This window comes from Podarcis raffonei, chromosome 2 (genome assembly GCF_027172205.1).
Source record: "Podarcis raffonei isolate rPodRaf1 chromosome 2, rPodRaf1.pri, whole genome shotgun sequence".
NCBI classification, from domain to species: domain Eukaryota; kingdom Metazoa; phylum Chordata; class Lepidosauria; order Squamata; family Lacertidae; genus Podarcis; species Podarcis raffonei.
In genome coordinates, this window is record NC_070603.1 from 101796659 (window position 1) to 101817936 (window position 21278).

General features: G+C 44.8%; 1 protein-coding gene across 2 annotated transcripts in view; it reads right to left on the bottom strand.

The window, feature by feature from the left end:
- Positions 1-2488: 2488 nt before the first annotated feature.
- Positions 2489-21278, bottom strand: part of SYNPR (synaptoporin) — a 140632-nt gene continuing 121842 nt past the window's right edge. For both annotated transcript variants that reach the window (XM_053378318.1, XM_053378319.1), the window contains 3 exons: positions 14052-14250; positions 7887-8078; positions 2489-4789 (listed from right to left, as the gene is read on the bottom strand). In XM_053378318.1, coding sequence (XP_053234293.1) covers positions 4511-4789; positions 7887-8078; positions 14052-14250 — 670 coding nt within the window. In that variant the 3' untranslated portion in view covers positions 2489-4510. The remainder of the gene's footprint in view (positions 4790-7886; positions 8079-14051; positions 14251-21278) is intronic.

Here is a 21278-nt window from a genome sequence, read left to right on the forward strand (position 1 = left end):
GCTATTAGTGCCCATTGTGCCAAGCAGCGCAGGATGAGGTGGTAAGTGTTTATAGAGGTGCATTTAGTGTCATATGTGGTTTGGCCTTTGCCTTGTTTCTATGAGTTGCAGAGCCCTTTGGCTAGTTAGTACTATGCTAGCCAAATGTACTAACCAGGGGTGAGGAATCTACTGAATGTCAAGATGTTGAACTGCAGTTCCCATCATCCTTAACTGTTGGCCCTGCCGATTAGGTGTCATGGACTGGCTGAATTCAGAGGGGTGGTGGGAGGCATAAGCTGGGGGAACCCCCAAGGGACAAAGGCTCAGAGCCAGGGGATTGGTGGTGGGACGATGATGCGTGGTCAGAGGGAGAAAAGGGAGCAGACTGGGAGGAGGTGTTGGAAGTTGAAAAGGCAACAGGCTTTAGTGAGCAAGAAGAAGCTAGGGCAGAGAGCAGTACAGACTCAGAGGCAGGAGAGGAAGGAGCCAGGAGACAGAGGTGAGGCAGGCTGTTGAAGAAGCCAGAGAAACTCCCCCTCCTGCTGCGACCGGCTCCCCTCCCCTCTGGTCTTCCCCAACACGAAGAGGAATGAAGAAGGTAGAGCAATGAGACACAAGGCAATTGAGCCTTAGGCTTCTGGGGAAGGACCCAGGGAGGAGCCTTAAAGAGTGTTGAGAAGGCAGGGGTTTTCAGTTCTTGCAACTGTCTGATTGGGGCAAGATCTACTAGGAAGAGTTGCTGTGATCACTAGGCTGGCACTGTTTGGGTTTCTTCGAATAAAGAGTTAACTTCACTAACAGAGGACAGAGGTACATCAGAACAAAATGTGATGCTTTTCCTAACCAAGAGTCTTCTCCAGTTGCCTAAAAGAAAGTGTTGTTAGAAGGCAACAGATCTCTGGCGTTCTTTATAAGATTAAGATACATGATGTGTCCATGTTGAGAATTCCTCTACATTCTTGTCACCATGCAAGCCGGAGGCAAGAGGTTCATCACCCTTTTTTATTGTGATATCTCCAGTCTCCTCCTGACAGCAAAGCTAGTACAACCTTAACAGCACAGATTGAAAATAGCCTATGATTCATTGCTTCCCCTTCTTTGCTAAATACATAATGATGTGCCTTCTTCAGGGTTGGCATGTGCCCTTATGGCAAAGGAGGCATTTCTGCTAGATTTTGGGCTTTGCAGAAGGTGTTAAGCCATCAGCTGCTCAACTCCCCTTCCATCTGCTTCCTACAATGCCTCTTTACAACTACTCTGTCTTCACCCTTTTGCCAGAGACTGACTGCTATGTGCTTTCTTCTTCTCCTTGTGAACTTTAAGTCCTGGGTTTGTTTTCCGAATGTGCTGTGTAGGTTTCCTGGAGGAAAAATATATCTGTGAAGCTAGGCAGTCTATGAACTCCAGTCTCAAGATAATCCAGAGCAAGAATTTATTGATTCCTGTTGGTAAACAGGAAATCTTTGCAACACTCTTAATGCCACAGCCAGGCATTGCATTGGCTGTGGTTCAAAATAGGGTGTTGGAAAAGATGGATCCTTTTGATCTGATTCTGCAGAGTCGCCCCCCCCCCCAATTTTTATGCCTTAGAATCAGAGTATGATGATGATGATGATGATGATGATGATAATAATAATAATAATAATAATAATAATAATAATAATAATAATAATATCCCACCCATCTGACTGCGTTTCTCCAGCCACCCTCGGCAGCTTACAGCACATATATCAGGGATTTTGAAAGAATGATAATTATTGCTAATATGTGATTACATATTTCTCCTTCTAGGCACTAATGATTCCCCCCTGTGCTGGTTGTAGGCCATTTGAGATTGATTTTATGCTATTTTATGCTGGTTTTGTGTTGTTGATGTGAATGTTTTATCAGCACAAGGACTTCTCCTTGTACAGTTCAATGCTCTCCCCCTCTCCTCCCCTTATGTACCCCAACATCTGTTCTAGGTGCTCCCCAAACCCTTGGAGCAAGTTTGGAACAGTCACAGTGTGTGTATGGGGAGGAGAGGAGGGACAGTCCCATTATGCAAGTGGACGTTGTTCCACTCACAAAGTTATTTAGCTGAATACTGCCGAGCTACAACAAAACATGTCTCTCCCATATCGGCCTCTACAGCCACAGCAGGCGCTGTAACTCTCCAAGAGTTTGAATCACAGGATGATGTGAGCTGTAGTCCAAAATATCTGAAGGACTATCAAGTTGCAGAAGAATACTCAAGACTATGTTGCACATTCCCATATCAGGTTAAGCCGATCCAACAGAAAACATAATTTCCCCCATTATTTCCAATCCAAACATAATGCATGTACAAGCTGACTTGTCATTTCAGGTTGAAGCCCAAGTTAGACAATAACTTGGAGTGAAAATGGATGGTAAGAAGATGCATGTCCTATTTTATTCCCCCCCTCTCTCTTTCTCTCTCTCTCTCTCCCTCTCTCTCTCTGTGTGTGTGTGTGTTGCAGCACCACCACATGCCTTTAAACAAGCATTGTATGCAATAATCTTTATTTATGCGGGTCAAATAGATATATCACGATATTGAGTCATCCACTGAGCAGTCATACATTGGTTACAACAATCATATAAGTGACTATGCCGTTTTATGCTAAAATATGCTTTGAACATTTACAGCTCATACAATGATATCATAGACGGATACACTTCTATTTAGAAATGCAGATGTTCAGTTTTTACAGTGGTGTGTTCATCTGTAGGCTGCAAACTGAGTTTCGGGGGGTTGCAGGGCAGCTGAAAGGGATGCTAAGATGACCCTAGCTTTGCTGCGCAGTATCCAATGTGTTTTAGGTTAGCGGTTAGCGACACTTTCTCACCAGGATGAGTCTCAGTCAGTGAGACTGAGGCAAGGTAGCAACTCAGTACTTAACTCCCTCCTGACCTTACCAATTCCCTGCAGTACATATGTGTATATGTGGAGACATGGAAATGCTCAACTCACACAGGAATGAGAGTAGAGTTCAGTCTTTCCCTTTGCAGTGTGAGAGAGATTGCTGCTCTCAAATTTGGCTCCATTTAGCAGCACGGCTTGGGTTCTTTTGCTGCTTATTATGTGGAGTCCTGTCTATTGCTGGAGGAAAGAGAAAACAAAGCTTTCCATCTAGCAGCAGAAGTCTGGCTCTGTTGCCTTGCCATGGAGCTAAAGGGTTCTGCGGAAAAATGGCTGAGCGGAAACCATTTCCCCCCCTGGAAAATATTATGCACAATTTGAGATCAGCATGATCTCTAAATTATCTTTACCCCACTAAGGAAATGGCTCAGTGTTCTCGATTGCTGAGATCTTATGTGTTTGACACTCTCTTTTTACTTACGAATAGCACCAAATCCAGTATACATCATCATAACGACTGGACCAAACAGACGTTGAACAACTTTGAAACAGCTTAGAGAGAAAAACATTCTTCACCATCAATGGCCATAGAGGAAAAGTGTTTCGCAACAGCTCTGAATGTGCACATGCTCTGTTGCGCTATCTGTCAAGGTGGCGTTTGCCACCAGATAGTTTCACTTACTGATATCTGCACCTCTGTTATCCTAATTAAATAAATACCTTTGTAAACATGTAAACACAGTTACTTGGTCCTTATATTACACAGTTCACGTTCAAAGAGTCACAAAACATCAAAATATGGATTTAAAGAAGGAATACTGAGCTCGATTAAACAAACAAATTGGTCAGTTTACAGCATATTATTTCTGAATGCCCTTTTAAGGAAAACTGTTTTAGTTATATGCAGCATTCAAGATTTGGGTAAGCCGTTGATCCAACTCTGCAAAATATATAAAATAGGCATACGTACATACATACATTATCTAAAACATTATATCAAACAAACAAACCAATTAAAAAGTAGTAGTGGTGGTGTTGAAAAAATCCCATATACACAGTTCATAACATTCTGTTGGCGTGAAAATGATGCAGCCCCATGCACTAAGACACTCTGCAAATTTGCTAATCAGGACAAATATCAAATAAATTTCTTATGTAGAAAAAAACCCAAAACCAAATATTATAAACCAACAGTCATAGACAGGCAATGTTGAAAACTTAGGCGCTACAATGCATGCACTGTGATACGATCAGAAATAATGCGAAAACACACATTTTGCTGTTCACCAAAATGCAGAAGAAAATCTAAAGCTAATTCAGTTGTGTTCTCCATATCATATACTACAGACTCGAGGCTACAAAATGCTGCCACCATACACATACAAAACTACCGTAAGGTTATCTATACAGTACATACAACAATTATTTACCCCAATCCACCACCTCTGATGACTATAACCTCAATCATCTACTCACAAGGAGAAGATGCTTCATATATAAACAAAGTAAGAACCACAACCCACCTTCTTCGGATGGTACCCGTAGACCTTTGATTTAGATTTCTGTCACATTTATCTAAAACTTGAGAAATCTGCTGCCTGCCACTGTGTTTCAGCTTTCCACACACAATGCTCAACGTAAGAGCTCTTTGGAACTCTGAGCGTGCTAAATTTGATTAGCAAAGGAGGTGGGGCTGCTCTGTTGCTGCTGGCCAAATTCATCCACTTGGCCATAGTTGGTCTGCTGCCCGAAGCTGCTTCCCTGTTGGTTATAGCCACCAGTTGGCCCGTAGCTATCTTGATTGTAGCCACCTTGGTTAAAGCCGCCAGACTGCTTCTCCATGGTGTCTTGAGGGTGCCTCGTGCCTGAAGAATGCCAGCCAGTCTCCTTGAAAACAAACCAAATGTTTCCTGCCCAGAGAATAAAGTTCAAGAATCCGAAGACCTAAATGGGAAGTAAATCAAGACATGGATATGAGACTATATTATGAAGCATCCTGTCTTTGTTGGTTGAAGGAATGGATGACATTACAGAATTCACATATTGTAGACTCAGAAGGTCATGACAATATTTTTGGCTTGCACACTTATTTATGGTAAACAGATAAGAACATTGGCAGGATTATTGTAATAATCGGCAGTTTTATAAGAGAACATATTTAAAGTAGATGGATAAATGAGCAAATTACCGTATTTTTCGCACCATAGGGCGCACCGGACCATAGGGCGCACCCAGTTTTTTGGGCGGGAAATAAAGGGGGAAAATTATTTCCCCCCCAGGCGCGGGGCTGGGGCGGGGGACCCCAGCCCCCAAACAGGCAGCTCTCTGCAAGCAGTGGGAGCGCTCCCACTGCTTGCGGAGAGGTCCGCGAAGCCTGGGCGCGCTGATCTCAGCGCGCGCAGGCTTCGGCATGCTGGCAACTCTCCGCAAGCAGCGGGACCGCTCCCGCTGTTTGCGGAGAGGTCCGCGAAGCCTGGGCGCGCTGATCTCAGCGCGCGCAGGCTTCGGCATGCTGGCAACTCTCCGCAAGCAGCGGGAGCGCTCCCGCTGTTTGCGGAGAGGTCCGCGAAGCCTGGGCGCGCTGATCTCAGCGCGCGCAGGCTTCGGCATGCTGGCAACTCTCCGCAAGCAGCGGGACCGCTCCCGCTGTTTGCGGAGAGGTCCGCGAAGCCTGGGCGCGCTGATCTCAGCGCGCGCAGGCTTCGGCATGCTGGCAACTCTCCGCAAGCAGCGGGACCGCTCCCGCTGTTTGCGGAGAGGTCCGCGAAGCCTGGGCGCGCTGATCTCAGCGCGCGCAGGCTTCGGCATGCTGGCAACTCTCCGCAAGCAGCGGGAGCGCTCCCGCTGTTTGCGGAGAGGTCCGCGAAGCCTGGGCGCGCTGATCTCAGCGCGCGCAGGCTTCGGCATGCTGGCAACTCTCCGCAAGCAGCGGGACCGCTCCCGCTGTTTGCGGAGAGGTCCGCGAAGCCTGGGCGCGCTGATCTCAGCGCGCGCAGGCTTCGGCATGCTGGCAACTCTCCGCAAGCAGCGGGACCGCTCCCGCTGTTTGCGGAGAGGTCCGCGAAGCCTGGGCGCGCTGATCTCAGCGCGCGCAGGCTTCGGCATGCTGGCAACTCTCCGCAAGCAGCGGGAGCGCTCCCGCTGTTTGTGGAGAGGTCCGCGAAGCCTGGGCGCGCTGATCTCAGCGCGCGCAGGCTTCGGCATGCTGGCAACTCTCCGCAAGCAGCGGGAGCGCTCCCGCTGTTTGCGGAGAGGTCCGCGAAGCCTGGGCGCGCTGATCTCAGCGCGCGCAGGCTTCGGCATGCTGGCAACTCTCCGCAAGCAGCGGGACCGCTCCCGCTGCTTGCGGAGAGGTCCGCGAAGCCTGGGTGCGCTGATCACAGCGCGCGCAGGCTTCGGCATGCTGGCAAGTCTCCGCAAGCAGCGGGAGCCCAGCGCTGGGCTCCCGCTGCTTGCAGAGAGGTGTGCGAAGCCTGGAGAGCGTGAGGGGTCAGTGCGCACCGACCCCTCTCACTCTCCAGGCTTCAGCGAAAGCCTGCATTCGCACCATAGGACGCACACACATTTCCCCTTCATTTTTGGAGGGGAAAAAGTGCGTCCTATGGTGCGAAAAATACGGTAAGTTAATTTGGATATGCAGAAGATGTTAGAAATAAATTTAAGGAACAGCAGAAAGAAGGGGAAGGAAGTGAAGATTTGAAATGTTAGAATGATTGTAAAATTAGTGAAATGTATAAATAATGATATTTTTTTTAAACTACATGAATTTTCACATATAGTTTTGCCATCAACCTGTGGCCCTCCTGACAGTGTTGGGCTCCAACTCCCGTCAACCTGGCCGATGGTCAAGGGTGATAGGAGCTGCAGTCCAGTGCCACCGGGGGGGGGCATGTTCCTCCCCCCAGCTCTAGATTGATCTAAGCCCCCTTCGGATCTCCATGCATGTAGAATCAAGCAACAAGGTGCAGGTCAAGCACCTTCAATGATACTGTGTGTCCTGGGTGCCCTCCCTGGCCCATGTGATTCTGAAGGGGGATGAGTATTTCCCAACAGATGAGTAAGGTAGCCCCCTTTAGACGAACATCGACCATGGTGAGGAAGTGTTTGCCTGCACATACCTTGGCATCAATGGGATGGGGCTTGGTCAGCACTTTCCCACTTGTCATTTTATGCATTCAGACTGAAGAGGATTATTGATGCAGACAGATCACTCCAGCAATTAAGATCATGTTTGCTTTTCTTTCTACAAGCTCTTTGGTCTACACCAAGGGCCAAGCGTGTCATCCCATTAAAGCAAATGAAAGACTGATCTAGCTGATCCCAGTGTTTATAAACTGAGATCATAGGAGTAAATAGGAATCTACCAAAGGCTGCCTACAGCTTTCTTCCAGTAAGAGGACTGCTGGTCCCTGATTCAAAGAAGACTCACGTACTTTGGCAGGAGGCATTACATGCCTTTGGCCCCTGTTAATTATTGTGTGCATTATTAGATACGATGAATCACTACCTAGTTGCCTTTTCTGATCGCAAAGATGTTAAAACCATTCTAAAAGGAACTCTTTTGCAAGGCAGATGACAACTCCCTTGGTGGAAGTAACAGTAACATTAGTAGTAGCGGTGGCAATCATCTATAAGAATAGGTAAGTAAGAACTCCCTTTTACTCCAAATACTGCATAATCTAATTATCAAGTTATTTTGCATGCTTGTTCTCCAGGCTACTTTGATGAATGCATCTTGATTGTTAAGTGTGCCACAGCACCCAGTCTTTTAATCTTCAGGTAAGAAGTTTGTCATTTACTATAGTCGGTTGCTCAGATTATTATCATTGCTCCCTCTCTTGTTTTTATGCTTCACAGAAGAGCCTGTGAATTAGGTGAAGTCATGATGTGCTGCGTGTTGGACTCCAGTGGTTTGGCAGGGAAATAGAAAACCCAAAACTCTTGTCTGATGTCATAGCTAAGGACCATCCATCTTCTTCCATGGATGCTCCCCCCCCCCCCCCCCGGCCTGCCTTTCGATAACATAAAAGCAAATTCTTACCACTGAAGTGTTCAAACTAGACATAACTGGGCTGCGCACAGGCATGCACTTGTTTGACTGCTGCTTGCAAGCCGACATCAGTAAGAGCACTTCGTCGGGGTCTGTAGCAACTTTCACATCAGAGAGCCCTTTAGCCCAACCAGAGGAGCCCACAAGCCACAGGAACGAAAACACCACCGTCACAATGAAGTCCTACGGAAAGAAAAGAGAAAATGGAACAGTGCAGGTTCATGAGATGCCTGAATGGGGCAGAGGGGCATGCGGTACAGTCTTCTGCATTGTTTTGGTTTCAAAGTACTCCTGCATCAGTATCTCCTCACATGTAGGCAATCATTGCTCTCCAGTCGTCCCAACATCATGTGTTGTTGTTGTGTAATCAAAAGGGAGAGGGGCAAGGCAGCAAGAGCTCTGTGGGGTGCTGGTGTGGTGCAAACATGGTGGCGGGAGCATCAGATTATCTCCACCACAGCGCCTGCAGTTCAGCAGTGATGTATAGCGTTGGGAAGGCAGGAGGGCAACACAGTCCCAACCACGCAGCCTTTCTGTGGCCATCATGGCGAGAAGCCATACCAACACATATGTAAGGAGGAGATTTGGCGTTTGGCATACATTGGAGAACAAACAGAAAACCAGTGCTCTCTGGGATGTGGAGGAAAACACCAATCCTTCTGTGTGCATTCAAACGGAAGACAAACGTAAGAATTACAGGCCCGAAAATGACAAAGCCTCAACAGGGCTTTGATGAGCGGTGACTGGAGTTCGGTTTCCCTCAGAGCTCGTGTTTTAAAGCTTAGGAGCTAATCACAAGCATTGAAACATTAAAGCACTTTGTGGCAGGGTTTAAATGCTAGCCTGGAGGACTCTCACCAAGACCTCCAAAGGGAATGATTGCAGGCATACGGCTATGTTAGCAACGGAGTAACGTAAGAAAGTGGGTCATAGATTTGTGGCTCAAATGTAAATTTACCAGGGGGGGGGAAGGGAAAATGGTGGCTGGTGTCCATTGGGGCTGGTAGAGCATAAGGCATTGGGGCCACTGGGGGCACTGCCCCACCAACATGTGTATGCCCTCAGCCAGCTTCCATCTACCTCATGCTTAGTTTCAATTTTGCTTGCTTTTGTACCTCTCAGCAGGAAGGAGAAATTGGCTCTGGCGCCACCTGCTGCTTGTCTCCCTGCCCCATTCCCTGTCATTCCTGAGCAGCACCCTGCTGTGGTGCATAACATGTAGTTTCACCATCTGGGAAGAACTGAGTTCAGATCCTGGGCCACTTCCTATACCTCACCTACCTCTTAGGGTTATTGTGGAGATAAAAAGGGAGGCAAAGCAGCTACACCATCCAGAGTTCCTTCGAGAAAATGTGGCAGAGATGGAGGGGGGAGTGCAGATCAACGAAAAGGTCCCCTTTATACAGGCTACTGATTATCCAATTTGTCTTTCCCCTGAGACTGTATGGAAACACAACACTGATTTATGCAGTGTGTGATAGCTCATCTAATTATTTTCAGAAATCGCAGGCAATGAAAATGTCACCATTACATTACAACCTTGGTACGGTTTATTACAATGGTTTATTTTCTGCTTGTGGCTAGTTCAGGCTTTATGGACTAGAAAGACATTACCGAAAAGAGCAGAGGAGTCAGTGCATTAAGATTCTGTCACAACCTCTGCTAATCAGGATTATCTGCCCTGAAAATAATGGAGCCCTAATAGTGTCAGGGAACTCAGATAGGGGGCCATCCGTCTTAGATTAGGTGCAGCCCATGACTTGGGAATGTCTTTTACATGTCAAGCGGAACCCATGCAAGGGAATGCTGCCTGCTGAATGCTGAAATATGCTTTCAACGACACCGTCCTGTTAAAATTAAGTGCGCAGGAGCTGGTGCCCATACAGCTTGCTCCTATGGAGTTTATACATACGCAATTCCTCTTTTTAAAGCGTGGGGTTTGCTATGGGCAATCCTACATGTCAAGTAGGTGCTTCCTGATATTAATTTTAGAACTTTTCTGTAAGTGTGTCTGTGTGACTATTCCATGATGTCTTTCCATGGGAGCTAATTGGTAGACAATCCTGCTTAAGTCTTCTAAATGGGGCAAATTAAGACTCCCTTCTCTCCACAAATAATGAGGTAATTTTAATCAGGAACTCTGATCATGATTCTTGCTGGCCTAAACAGAGGATATAGAGGGTAGAGGTAAGGGGGAAGAAACCAGCCTATGGAACAAAAGTCAAATTCCCATGTCTATTGTTCTGATCACTTTTGCCTAGGACTTTGCCCGTCACTGGCATGTGGCCCCTGAGAGGTTCCACAGAAAGAAATGTGGCCCTTAGGCTTCTCTATCCCTGGTGTAAGCAGAGGCCATTTTTCTGAGGTGGATTTTTGGAAAACCGCAATGACTTGCCACTGTGAAAAACGCCTTTCCCAGTCACTGGGACTGTGGCTACAGTGGACAGCAACTTAACCACAAACTTTGTCTATGAGGCAAAGTTTAGTATATACAAGACGGCGGTGCGGCCAGCTGTTTACTGTATGACTATGATTTTACATAGTCATACAGTCATACAATTTCACTGTTACCTTGCTCTTCATAGTTTGCAACTGGAAGATAGATAGGGATTTTTAACGTCCCTTGCTAAGGAAAGTCTGTCAGTCACAGCTCCCTGGGCATGTTTGTTTAGAAGTCAATGCCCAGCTGAAGAGACAGAAAGCACTCCGCACATGGTCAGTGAAACGGCAAACTTTTTTTTAACCTTTCAATTTATGTATGTGGAAGGAGGCACATGCTCCTATCAAACCATGGAGCCTTTCAGGAACACTTGGGATACTTTCATTTAAAAAGAAAAGAATGTGCTGATGACCAAGATTCACAGTGAGGACCCTGTTTACTCAGAAGTAAGGCCACACATTCCCAAGCAAACAGGGTTCTGCTGGGGTAGGTCTCAGTTTCAGAAATTTGGCTGTGGCTGTGCAACACACTATAAACATAAAGCAAATTTAGAATGCACGGCTTCCCCCAAGGCATCCTGGGAACTACAGTTGCTAAGGGTGCTGGGAACAGTGGCTCTGTGGAGTGTTAAGTCCAGTTCTCAGGCTTATGGGAGGGGGGAAATTATCTGCTTTAAATGGTGTGTACACAAGGCACTGTTTTTCTCCAGCTCTGTCTTGTAACTGGCAGTGCTTGTATGCTTCTGAGGCAAGAAATCCACTACAGTGGTACCTCGGGTTAAGTATACTTAATTCGTTCCGGAGGTCCGTTCTTAACCTGAAACTGTTCTTAACCTGAAGCACCACTTTAGCTAATGGGGCCCACTGCTGCCGCTGTGCCGCTGGAGCACGATTTCTGTTCTTATCCTGAAGCAAAGTTCTTAACCTGAAGCACTATTTCTGGGTTAGCGGAGTGTGGTACCTGAAGCGTATGTAACCTGAAGCGTATGTAACCTGAGGTACCACTGTACAACAGCATTCTTCAGAGGTGGTGGTCATCCAGCCTGTGCTTAGAAACCTCTAATCATGGAGAGTCCACCATTTCCCAAGGTAGTCTGTCCCCTTGTCTGACAGCTCATGCCATCAGGTATGATGTTTAATGTTTCAGCTAATGATCAGAAAAATCCCCTTTTCTGTAACTGGAACCTATGGGCACAGGTCCTACCCTCTGGCGCATCAGAAAGCAAATTTGCTCCATCATCTGTGTGTGACAACCCTTCGCCTATCTGCAGCCTTCAGCTGCAAATGCCCCATTGATCTCGGTGGATCTCAGTTCTTCTGGGAAACTGAGACATCTGCAGGTTTAAAGGAGGCACAAAATCCTCATTAACATCAAATATTTATTGCATGTCAACAGCATCCTGGGAAACAATATATATATATATTTGTGCTGGATTATTTAAAGAAAGCAGGGAATTTTTCATTAGGGGGAAAAAAAAGACTGAATCCTGCTCCTATTATTATTATTATTATTATTATTATTATTATTATTAAAGCTACCACTTGGCTGGAAAGGAATAATCAATATACAACGAAAATAAAGGTTGTTTTAAATTCTCAGCGGAAGAAAAAGGCGTTTAACTTTTCATGAATAATTGATACAATGTAATCATTAGTATTGCTTTCAAAGCTTCACCTTTTTTTTTAATTAATGAAATGTTGCAAAAGAGTTTCGTTACTTCGGGGAAATTTTAATGTTGTAAAGCCTCTGCTACTGTAATACTGTATTCTATATTAAAGCAGTCTCAAAGCACATTTCAGGACTGTTTGTTTTATATTGGGTATAGCTTATCTAATTAATATTCCAGCAGCTCTGCATCTTTTCGCATTGGAATTAACTAAGGCGGTGCTGCCAGACATCCTGCCAGCTCCTTCTTCAGCCATCCGTGGGGTGGATGGAGAAAAGAGGTTCTAATTTTAGCCTTCCGGCAAGCGAGGGGTGGGATCCAGGAGGAACCAGAGTCAGACCAAAAGTAGCGTGCATCTGGAAGATTTGTTCCAGTCCCAGCAAACAGGCAATGGAACTGTACAGACTCCACATTAACAGACAGGAAAGATAAAAAGAATATATAACTGAAATATAAGTTAGTGCTATATAAAATGAAAAGTACAATGTGAGATGCAGATAATGATTTACTGAGTAAAAAAGGGGGGAAAAGAAAATGTGAAATTATTGGCAATTACAGAAACAATAGGTGGGACATGGCAATGGGAATATAAAGATTGATGTAATCTTCAAATAACAACAACAATAGTAGTAGTAGTAGTAATAATAATAATCCTTAAAAGGGATCCATATAAACAATACCAAACTGTATTGTTGCATCATTCTAGACCGAGATAGGGAACCACATGTCAGTAGTGGGTTGCACCAGAGGCAGAAGTGGACAAAGCAATACAGAAGAAGAAGAAGAAGAAGAAGAAGAAGAAGAAGAAGAAGAGGAGTAGTTTGGATTTGATATCCCGCCTTTCACTCCCTTTAAGGAGTCTCAAAGCGGCTAACAATCTCCTTTCCCTTCCTCCCCCACAACAAACACTCTGTGAGGTGAGTGGGGCTGAGAGACTTCAGAGAAGTGTGACTAGCCCAAGGTCACCCAGCAGCTGCATGTGGAGGAGCGGGGAAGTGAACCCGGTTCACCAGATTACGAGTCCACCGCTCTTAACCACTACACCACCATACAGTGGTCCCTCGAGTTACATACGCTTCAGGTTACATACGCTTCAGGTTACAGACTCCGCTAACCCAGAAATAGTACCTCTGGTTAAGTACCTTTGCTTCAGGATGAGAACAGAAATCGTGCTCTGGCGGTGCGGCAGCAGCAGGAGGCCCCATTAGCTAAAGTGGCGCTTCAGGTTAAGAACACTTTCAGGTCAAGAACGGACCTCCGGAACAAATTAAGTACTTAACCCGAGGTACCACTGTAAAAGCAAGCTTGTTTCGACACACATCCCCCTCTACTCTCCATCCAGAGATGGCAAAAGCACTGAGTTCCAGGACCCATTCAGTCAGGCAGAAGAGGGTGCAAAGCAGGGTTAGTGAGTGATGTGGCCCAAAGCACAGCCCCAGACCAGGTCTAATGGACCCCTGGGTTCATCATCTCTGAGGTTCTTCATCTCTGTCTAAGAACTTTCATTTGTGCAAACTAGTTAAACTGTCGCTGAATTCCAAGTCGTAAGGTAATTTGAGCAAAAGGTTAAAGGGGTGGGGGAAGAAAATCACATCTCCCTATCCAAGCAGGGGTCCTGTGTGCTTAGGTGAAAGATTAGGAAGGTTGATCTAGGATCCAGAAGGGTCTGGATGGAAAATTAGTTCTGATAAAAAAATTAGAGGGAAAGGTTTGAAAATGAAAAGGGTGAAGTTTGTGCAAAGCAGTAAATGAAAATAAAATAAGAATATAATACTGTATGCAACAGGGATTATATGCTGAAGAGCATACATTGTAGTCCTAACTGATAGAGTCCCATCCATCCATCCATCCATTCATCTCCTCTGCAATCTTCATTGCTGTGTTCAGCAATGATGTCAGCCGACCGAATATTTCATTCGACCTTGGTGGTCAAAGAAAAAACAATACCACACCAGAACTCAGACTGACCCAACAGAGGGTATTCAAAGCGAGAGGCTAAACAAATGAATCAATAAATAGGGACAAAGCTGTCTGCGTAACAAACACTTACAATCAAAGGGCCCCTGTTGTTTTCACGGTATTTGTTCTGGAAGAAAATGTAAACCACCGTTGCGGCCAAAGAGTAGAGGAAGGCAAAGACTGCAATAGTGACGAAGAATTCCGCGGAAGAAGAGAAGTCGCCTATTAGCGAGAGTTTCTCTCGTCGTTTGCCTTCGCAGGTGGGAACATCAAAATTCACCTGGTACAACCTAAAATCCAGAATGAGAGGACAGAGAGTTGGATTAGTTTTTATTTAAAAAAACAAAACAGTGTGGGTGACAGTTATATGATCATCTCTATATAACTGCCCCATTCTAGAATTCAGTGGGTCAGTTCCTGTGTCTTAAGCTAATACTTTTTTTTAAAACAAATGAATGACCAATTGGAAAGTTAGAGATAGCAGCCATTTAGCCACTTCCAGTTCCACACTGCCACAGAACCAAAGGCCACTTCAAAGCTTGCAAGGCAACACAACTTGTGACCTGCTGAGTTACATTGAGCCCACCAGCCACCGATTGCCAGGAGCTAATATATACTGTACTCCATTTTTCCCTGCCTTTGGAACTGCCAAACCTGGAAGGCTATCAAGTATCTTGTAGGCCACGGAACATGACTGCCAGGCTGCACTTGGCTTAGTGGGGCACATGCTGAGTAATCTGAGGTAAAGGTAAAGGGACCCCTGACCATTAGGTCCAGTTGTGACCGACTCTGGTGTTGCGGCGCTCATCTCGCTTTACTGGCCGCAGGAGCTGGTGTACATGTGGCCAGCATGACTAAGCCACTTCTGGCGAACCAGAGCAGTGCACAGAAACGCCGTTTACTTTCCCGCTGGAGCGGTACCTATTTCTCTACTTGCACTTTGACGTGCTTTCGAACTGCTAGGTTGGCAGGAGCTGGGACCGAGCAATCGGAGCTCACCCTGTCGCGGGGATTCGAACCGCCGACCTTCTGATCGGCAAGTCCTAGGCTCTGTGGTTTAACCCACAGCGCCATCAGCGTCCCTTAATCTGAAGTAGGAAAGCTCTATTTGATTCCATCATTTATGTAATTCTGTTACCAACGCTTGTCACCTATAAAGAAGAGAGGAGCAGAAGCACGAGGAAACCTTCTACTGCAGCAAAAACTCAGTGATGCTGCTGCCTAGAAATCTGTCCTGGAGAGCTTCGTACTTCTGGTGGATTGCCATAAGTTGCTTTTTGTTGCTAGTCCTTATAGAAGTCTTTTGTTTTTGGATTGCATAAAGACTGTATATTTAGTCAGTTTCCCCATCAAAATGGATCCCATAGTTTCCACTAATAGTATGTGCCATACTTTTCCATATATAAGACTAGGCTTTTTAACTTAAAAATTATGTGAAAAACTGTGGGTCGTCTTATAAACAGGGCAATCGCCATATTTTCTTAAATTGGAGTCCCTAAAAATAGGAACTTATACATGGGGGCGTCTTATACAGTGGTACCTCGGGTTACATACGCTTCAGGTTACATACGCTTCAGGTTACAGACTCCGCTAACCCAGAAATAGTACCTCGGGTTAAGAACTTTGCTTCAGGATGAGAAGAGAAATCGTGCTCCGGCGGCGTGGCAGCAGCAGGAGGCCCCATTAGCTAAAGTGGTGCTTCAGGTTAAGAACAGTTTCAGGTTAAGAATGGACCTCCGGAACAAATTAAGTATTTAACCCGAGGTACCACTGTACAGGGAAAAATGTGGTGTTTGGCATTTGTCCTTTATCAGCTGATATATTTTGTTTCAATAATTTATAAAACCAGCTAGATGGCATGTAGTCTGTGCTTTGAGGTGCTGAAACATGCTTGACACATTTTTTTTTAAAATATTAAAAGTTTGCTTCTTCACATTGTGCTAGCGTATTGTCAGGCTTCGGGAAAGTGGCTTCCTCTCTCCCTTTGGCTGTGGATAAGCAGATCAAAGCAAAAATAGTCTCTTACCATTTAAAGAGATTTTAATGATCACAGCGAAAGAACAAAGAGTCCATTCTCGGAGCAAAGGTGCTCCCAATTAAGGTTTACACCCCCCCCCCGAGTCACCCGAGTCACTTCCTCGCCTTGCAAACTGATCTGGCAACCACTATGCCTTCTGTGCAGATACCTTATCTAATCTCAGTGACCTTGGACTGATCGGCTGGATGTTTACCAGCAAACTGGAGTCTATTAACTCTCTCTCTCTCCTGAATCTTCTTCTCCTAGCTGTTCACCACCCAGTTCTTCCCAACTTTTGTCTTTTGAACTATGTCCCTCTGCGAACCACTGTTCCAAATCTATACTGTCCCACTGCTCCTGGGAAGATTCAGGATCCTGATCAGGAGCAGGGGCAGGGGGAGGCTCCCACCATTCCTCATCTGTGCAGCCCTCCTCAGCACGGTCCCTGACACGTACAGCCACACAACAACAGCTGCTTCTCTCTTTGCACACATCTACCCACACAGGCCATGTGGACAAAACCATTTGGGCAGAAGAAAGAACTTAGAAGTGTGATAAGGATGCCAGAGCTTTCTGACTGGTCTTTAAGGTTTTCCATCTCAGTTATGCAAATACTATTCATCAGGGTTTATTGTCTTCTCATGGAGGAGGAATTCTCTCTTTGCATCTGCCTTTGCGATTTCACAAAGCATGGAGACAAAGGCTCCCCCCCCCTAAAGCTAAACAAGGTTACTGGGAGTGTTTGAAACAGAAGATGGACTAGGGCACAGAAAAAGAAACACAGTAGATGGCAAGCTGCAATGCATAAACAAGTTGCTTCTTATGTATGGTAAATATAGAGGACACTCAAAACAGAAGAACCTAAATCCCATGGACTTCAGTAGGATCTGGATCTCTTTATCAATTTGATTCCCTCCCCCCCTTTTCTTTTTTGCTTTCTCCTCCTGTGATGCTGCATTTTAATGTTTTAATTGTTTTAATGTTGTATTTTAATCTTTTTTTAAAAGTTGTATTTCAATCAACTTGTTTTTATTATTGGTTGTTAGCTGCCCTGAGCCTGGTCTTGGCTGGGGAGGGCAGGGTATAAATAAAATTTATTATTATTATTATTATTATTATTATTATTATTATTATTATTAATCCACACAGCACCCCTTGAATCAAGACCTGAGTAATCTTTAAATGTAAATTTAAATTTAAATTTAAATTTACATTTAAAGATTTAAATTTAAATTTAAATTTACATTTAAATTTAAATGTAAATTTAAAGTAATCTTTAAATCTCTGTCTCCTGAGAAATCTCTATGTGGGACAAGAAGCTACAGTTAGAACTGGATATGGAACAACTGATTGGTTCAAAATTGGGAAAGGCGTACGACAAGGCTGTATTTTATCTCCCTGCTTATTTAATTTATATGCAGAATACATCATGCGAAAGGCTGGGCTGGATGAATCCCAAGCTGGAATTAAGATTGCCGGAAGAAATATCAACAACCTCAGATATGCAGATGACACAACCTTGATGGCAGAAAGTGAGGAGGAATTAAAGAACCTTTTAATGAGGGTGAAAGAGGAGAGCGCAAAATATGGTCTGAGGCTCAACATCAAAAAAACGAAGATCATGGCCACTGGTCCCATCACCTCCTGGCAAATAGAAGGGGAAGAAATGGAGGCAGTGAGAGATTTTACTTTCTTGGGCTCCATGATCACTGCAGATGGTGACAGCAGCCACGAAATTAAAAGACGCCTGCTTCTTGGGAGAAGGGCAATGACAGGCCTAGACAGCATCTTGAGAAGTAGAGACGTCACCTTGCCAACAAAGGTCCGTATAGTTAAAGCCATGGTTTCCCCAGTAGTGATGTATGGAAGTGAGAGCTGGACCATAAAGAAGGCTGATCGCCGAAGAATTGATGCTTTTGAATTATGGTGCTGGAGAAGACTCTTGAGAGTCCCATGGACTGCAAGAAGATCAAACGCATCCATTCTTAATGAAATCAGCCCTGAGTGCTCACTGGAAGGACAGATTGTGAAGCTGAGGCTCCAGTACTTTGGCCACCTCATGAGAAGAGAAGATTCCCTGGAGAAGACACTGATGCTGGGGAAGATGGAGGGCACAAGGAGAAGGGGGCGACAGAGGATGAGATGGTTGGATAGTGTTTTCGAGGTTACCAGCATGGGTTTGACCAAACTGCGGGAGGTAGTGGAGGACAGGGGTGCCTGGCGTTCTCTGGTCCATGGGGTCACGAAGAGTCGGACACGACTAAACGACTAAACAACAACAACAATCTTTAAATAGACTGCAGTGACACAAACACTCTTACAACCTTGGCTCTCTATCTTCCAATCATAGCCCAATCATACCCACCCACAACAAATCATACCCACCCACAACAAAAGTCTCTAGGAGGTCTCTGGGGCACAAGCCTGGGTAGTGTGTATCGAGGTCCTGGGCTTCTTGCTGATGTCGTTCAAAGGAAAGGAAAAGAATACATTTGACACCAGCTTGGTTGCAGGAGTTGCCGGAAGGAGACATACAAGATGCCACCCAACTGCCTTAAGGGTCCCACCCTCAATTTGTGTAAGGTTTACTCCTTAGCCTTGACTTCACCCAAAGATGTCCTACAAGGCAGCGGGCATGAATTGTTCCTTGAGGTTCTTTTCTAATGAATGCAAAATATGTAAGAGATTTGTGTTGTTTGTGGACTGTGGACTGAGTCCCCATAGATTCTAGAATAAAATGATGTGTGTATGCAGCTTGGGTAAATATGCACATGATTGCATGGCACTTTCCTGTAACTTTCATCATTCATTGCTCCCTGACAACCTCCTAGCTTTAAATTGCAGGTGGTGTGTAATATGCAGCTTGTGCCTCCCTTGGGCTGCCCTGTTCTTCCCCAACAGAAAACTCCTCGACACACAGAATGGCAGGAGTAATTGGAGGTATTCATAGCAGTGATGAACTATTCTTTGCTGTTCCTCACTCTCTCATTACTCCTCTCGGTGTATGGCAGAAGCAGGTATAGTCTGTTCTCCTGAGAAAGCTCCTCCGGTAGACAGTCAAGCTGCGTTAGCAGACAGACTCATCCTGATTGGTATGCATCAAAATCATCTACGCTTTCAAAAATTAGAAAACCCTCTCCTCATTAAGAGGAGCTAGCATGAATCGGCTAAAATTAGTCTGAATGTATTCTCAAGGTTGCATTTGGTACAGGCACAAATGCACTATTGTTTCTGCTTTAGCATATTGGAAATGATTAGACCTGCATTCATTACACAGGTGGGGGAAACAGGCAAGCCTCACCTGGAGAATTGCATTTTGGATGGGTTGACTCAGTCCCTTGATAAAAAAGGGGGGGAAGGGGGAATCTTTGGGTTGGAAATGCTGGTTCTCATTAGTAAAGTGCTCTGCCAACAGCAGGTAAACCTAGGTTTAATGTTAGCTGGGTAGACATTGACTCTCCAGAAAAAAATCTGTCCCACAATGTTGGCTTGGTTGAACTGAGCTGGGCAAATGCTACATCTCAGCAGCAAGTTCTTCTGCAGATTGTAGAGAAATGTGGGCTGGATCCAATTAGGCTGGCAAAGACTAGTTCTCAGCAGCAAACCTCTCCTTACTTATTATGGATATATCCATGGGAAGAAATCTGAAATCTCTACCATGTATTCTCACAGTTATAAAGAAAAATAATGACTTGCTAGGTTGTAGCAGGATGTAGAAATGGCTTCAACCTCTGGAGTTAAAGAAAGAAGCCAGGAAGTTCTTTTGGACAATGAGAAACAATGATTTATCCTACCTCTAGTTGCTTTGCCAGTTATAGCCACCCTGGGACAGGGGAAAGCCTGACTGTAGTTACCCATGTTCTAGTAACCTCCTATTTCGACCATTGTCATTTGTTTTACATGGAGCTGCCCTTGAATACGGTTTGGAGGCTGCAGTTGGTACAAAAATGCAGTAGCCAGAGTTTCAACAGACCAGACTATACGTGGTCATTAATTTTCAAAGATCTGCACTGGCTGTCTATTTGTCATGAAGCCCAAATCAAGCTTTTAGTTTTGAATTCTAAAGACCTGAATGGCTTAGAATTTATCTAAAGAAGGGCCCATCCCATACTGTCAACAGGATCACAACCTTAAGAGCTTGCCAACTGAGATAGCTGTTGTCTCCACAACAAAATAAGTCTATCCGTTAGGAGAATGTCTATCCTTTAGGAGAATGGATACACACAAAAATTGGTAAGATTCTGCAATTTCTAAGTTTTGTGTGGAATTCAGCATTGCATTATTATGATTGTTCCATCAGTGGAGCAGTGGTGGTAAAGGTGGTTTACAAATGAGTGCAATTGGGTTGTGGTCGGAACAGAATTAGGATGATCTGAAAGATGAGTGTGCTGACCATCAGACCAACTAGATAAGCAAGGACCACTGAAAAAAGATAGCACATTTCCCCCCCTTAAGCAGTTGATCCAGGTATTAATTTTCCTTTTTATAAGCTCTCCATCTCTCTTCCACAACAGCAATCAATGGATTCGAGCATTCTAAACTCTCTACAAATTAAGTTTATGAACTGGAATCCACACTCTTCTCAAAGTACAAAGGCTTTCAGGATTTTAAAAGAGTGGAAACTGAAACCATACAGGTAGCTTGGGGAATTTGGGGAAGTGGAATGAGGATAATTGATAAGTTCCGGTATAATGCATAGTATAATGCATTAATGGAGAACAATTTTTGCAGCAGGCTTTGAAAAGCTGATCTGTAACATATCAGCTGTAACCTCCTACCTGCACATTTCTTTCCATTTTTTTGAGCTGGGGAAAAACATCAGTCAGAAATGTCGATTGAATAATCATTTACATACCCTATCCATCACTGCACTGAGCACAGAACTAAATTAAAGTCTTCCAAACCATGGATAAATGTATTTTGGGTAACACAAATGGAGCCAATATTCTAAAGGATCGATTTCTTACATCCTGCAGAAATTAGTGAAGGGTGAAATCTGCCCATCTCCATTTGTAATGGGCTGGGGTCTTTCTAGGCCTTTGTAGAAGGTCATGATTTTTCTGAGAGTACTTCAGAGTTTGGGGAGATACAGCCCTTCTCTAACAAAGTGCCATCCTAACCATGTGATAGTTGTGCTCTGTTATTAAGGCAGTTGTAATAAGCCAGCCTGGGCTCTGGTAGGAGGGACAGGGGAGGTATAACCATAAAAAAAATGAATGAATGAATGAATGAATGAATGCACTGAGTTACACATTCATTTAATCTTTCAATCTCACTGCAAGCAGAGTTGTAATAAATACG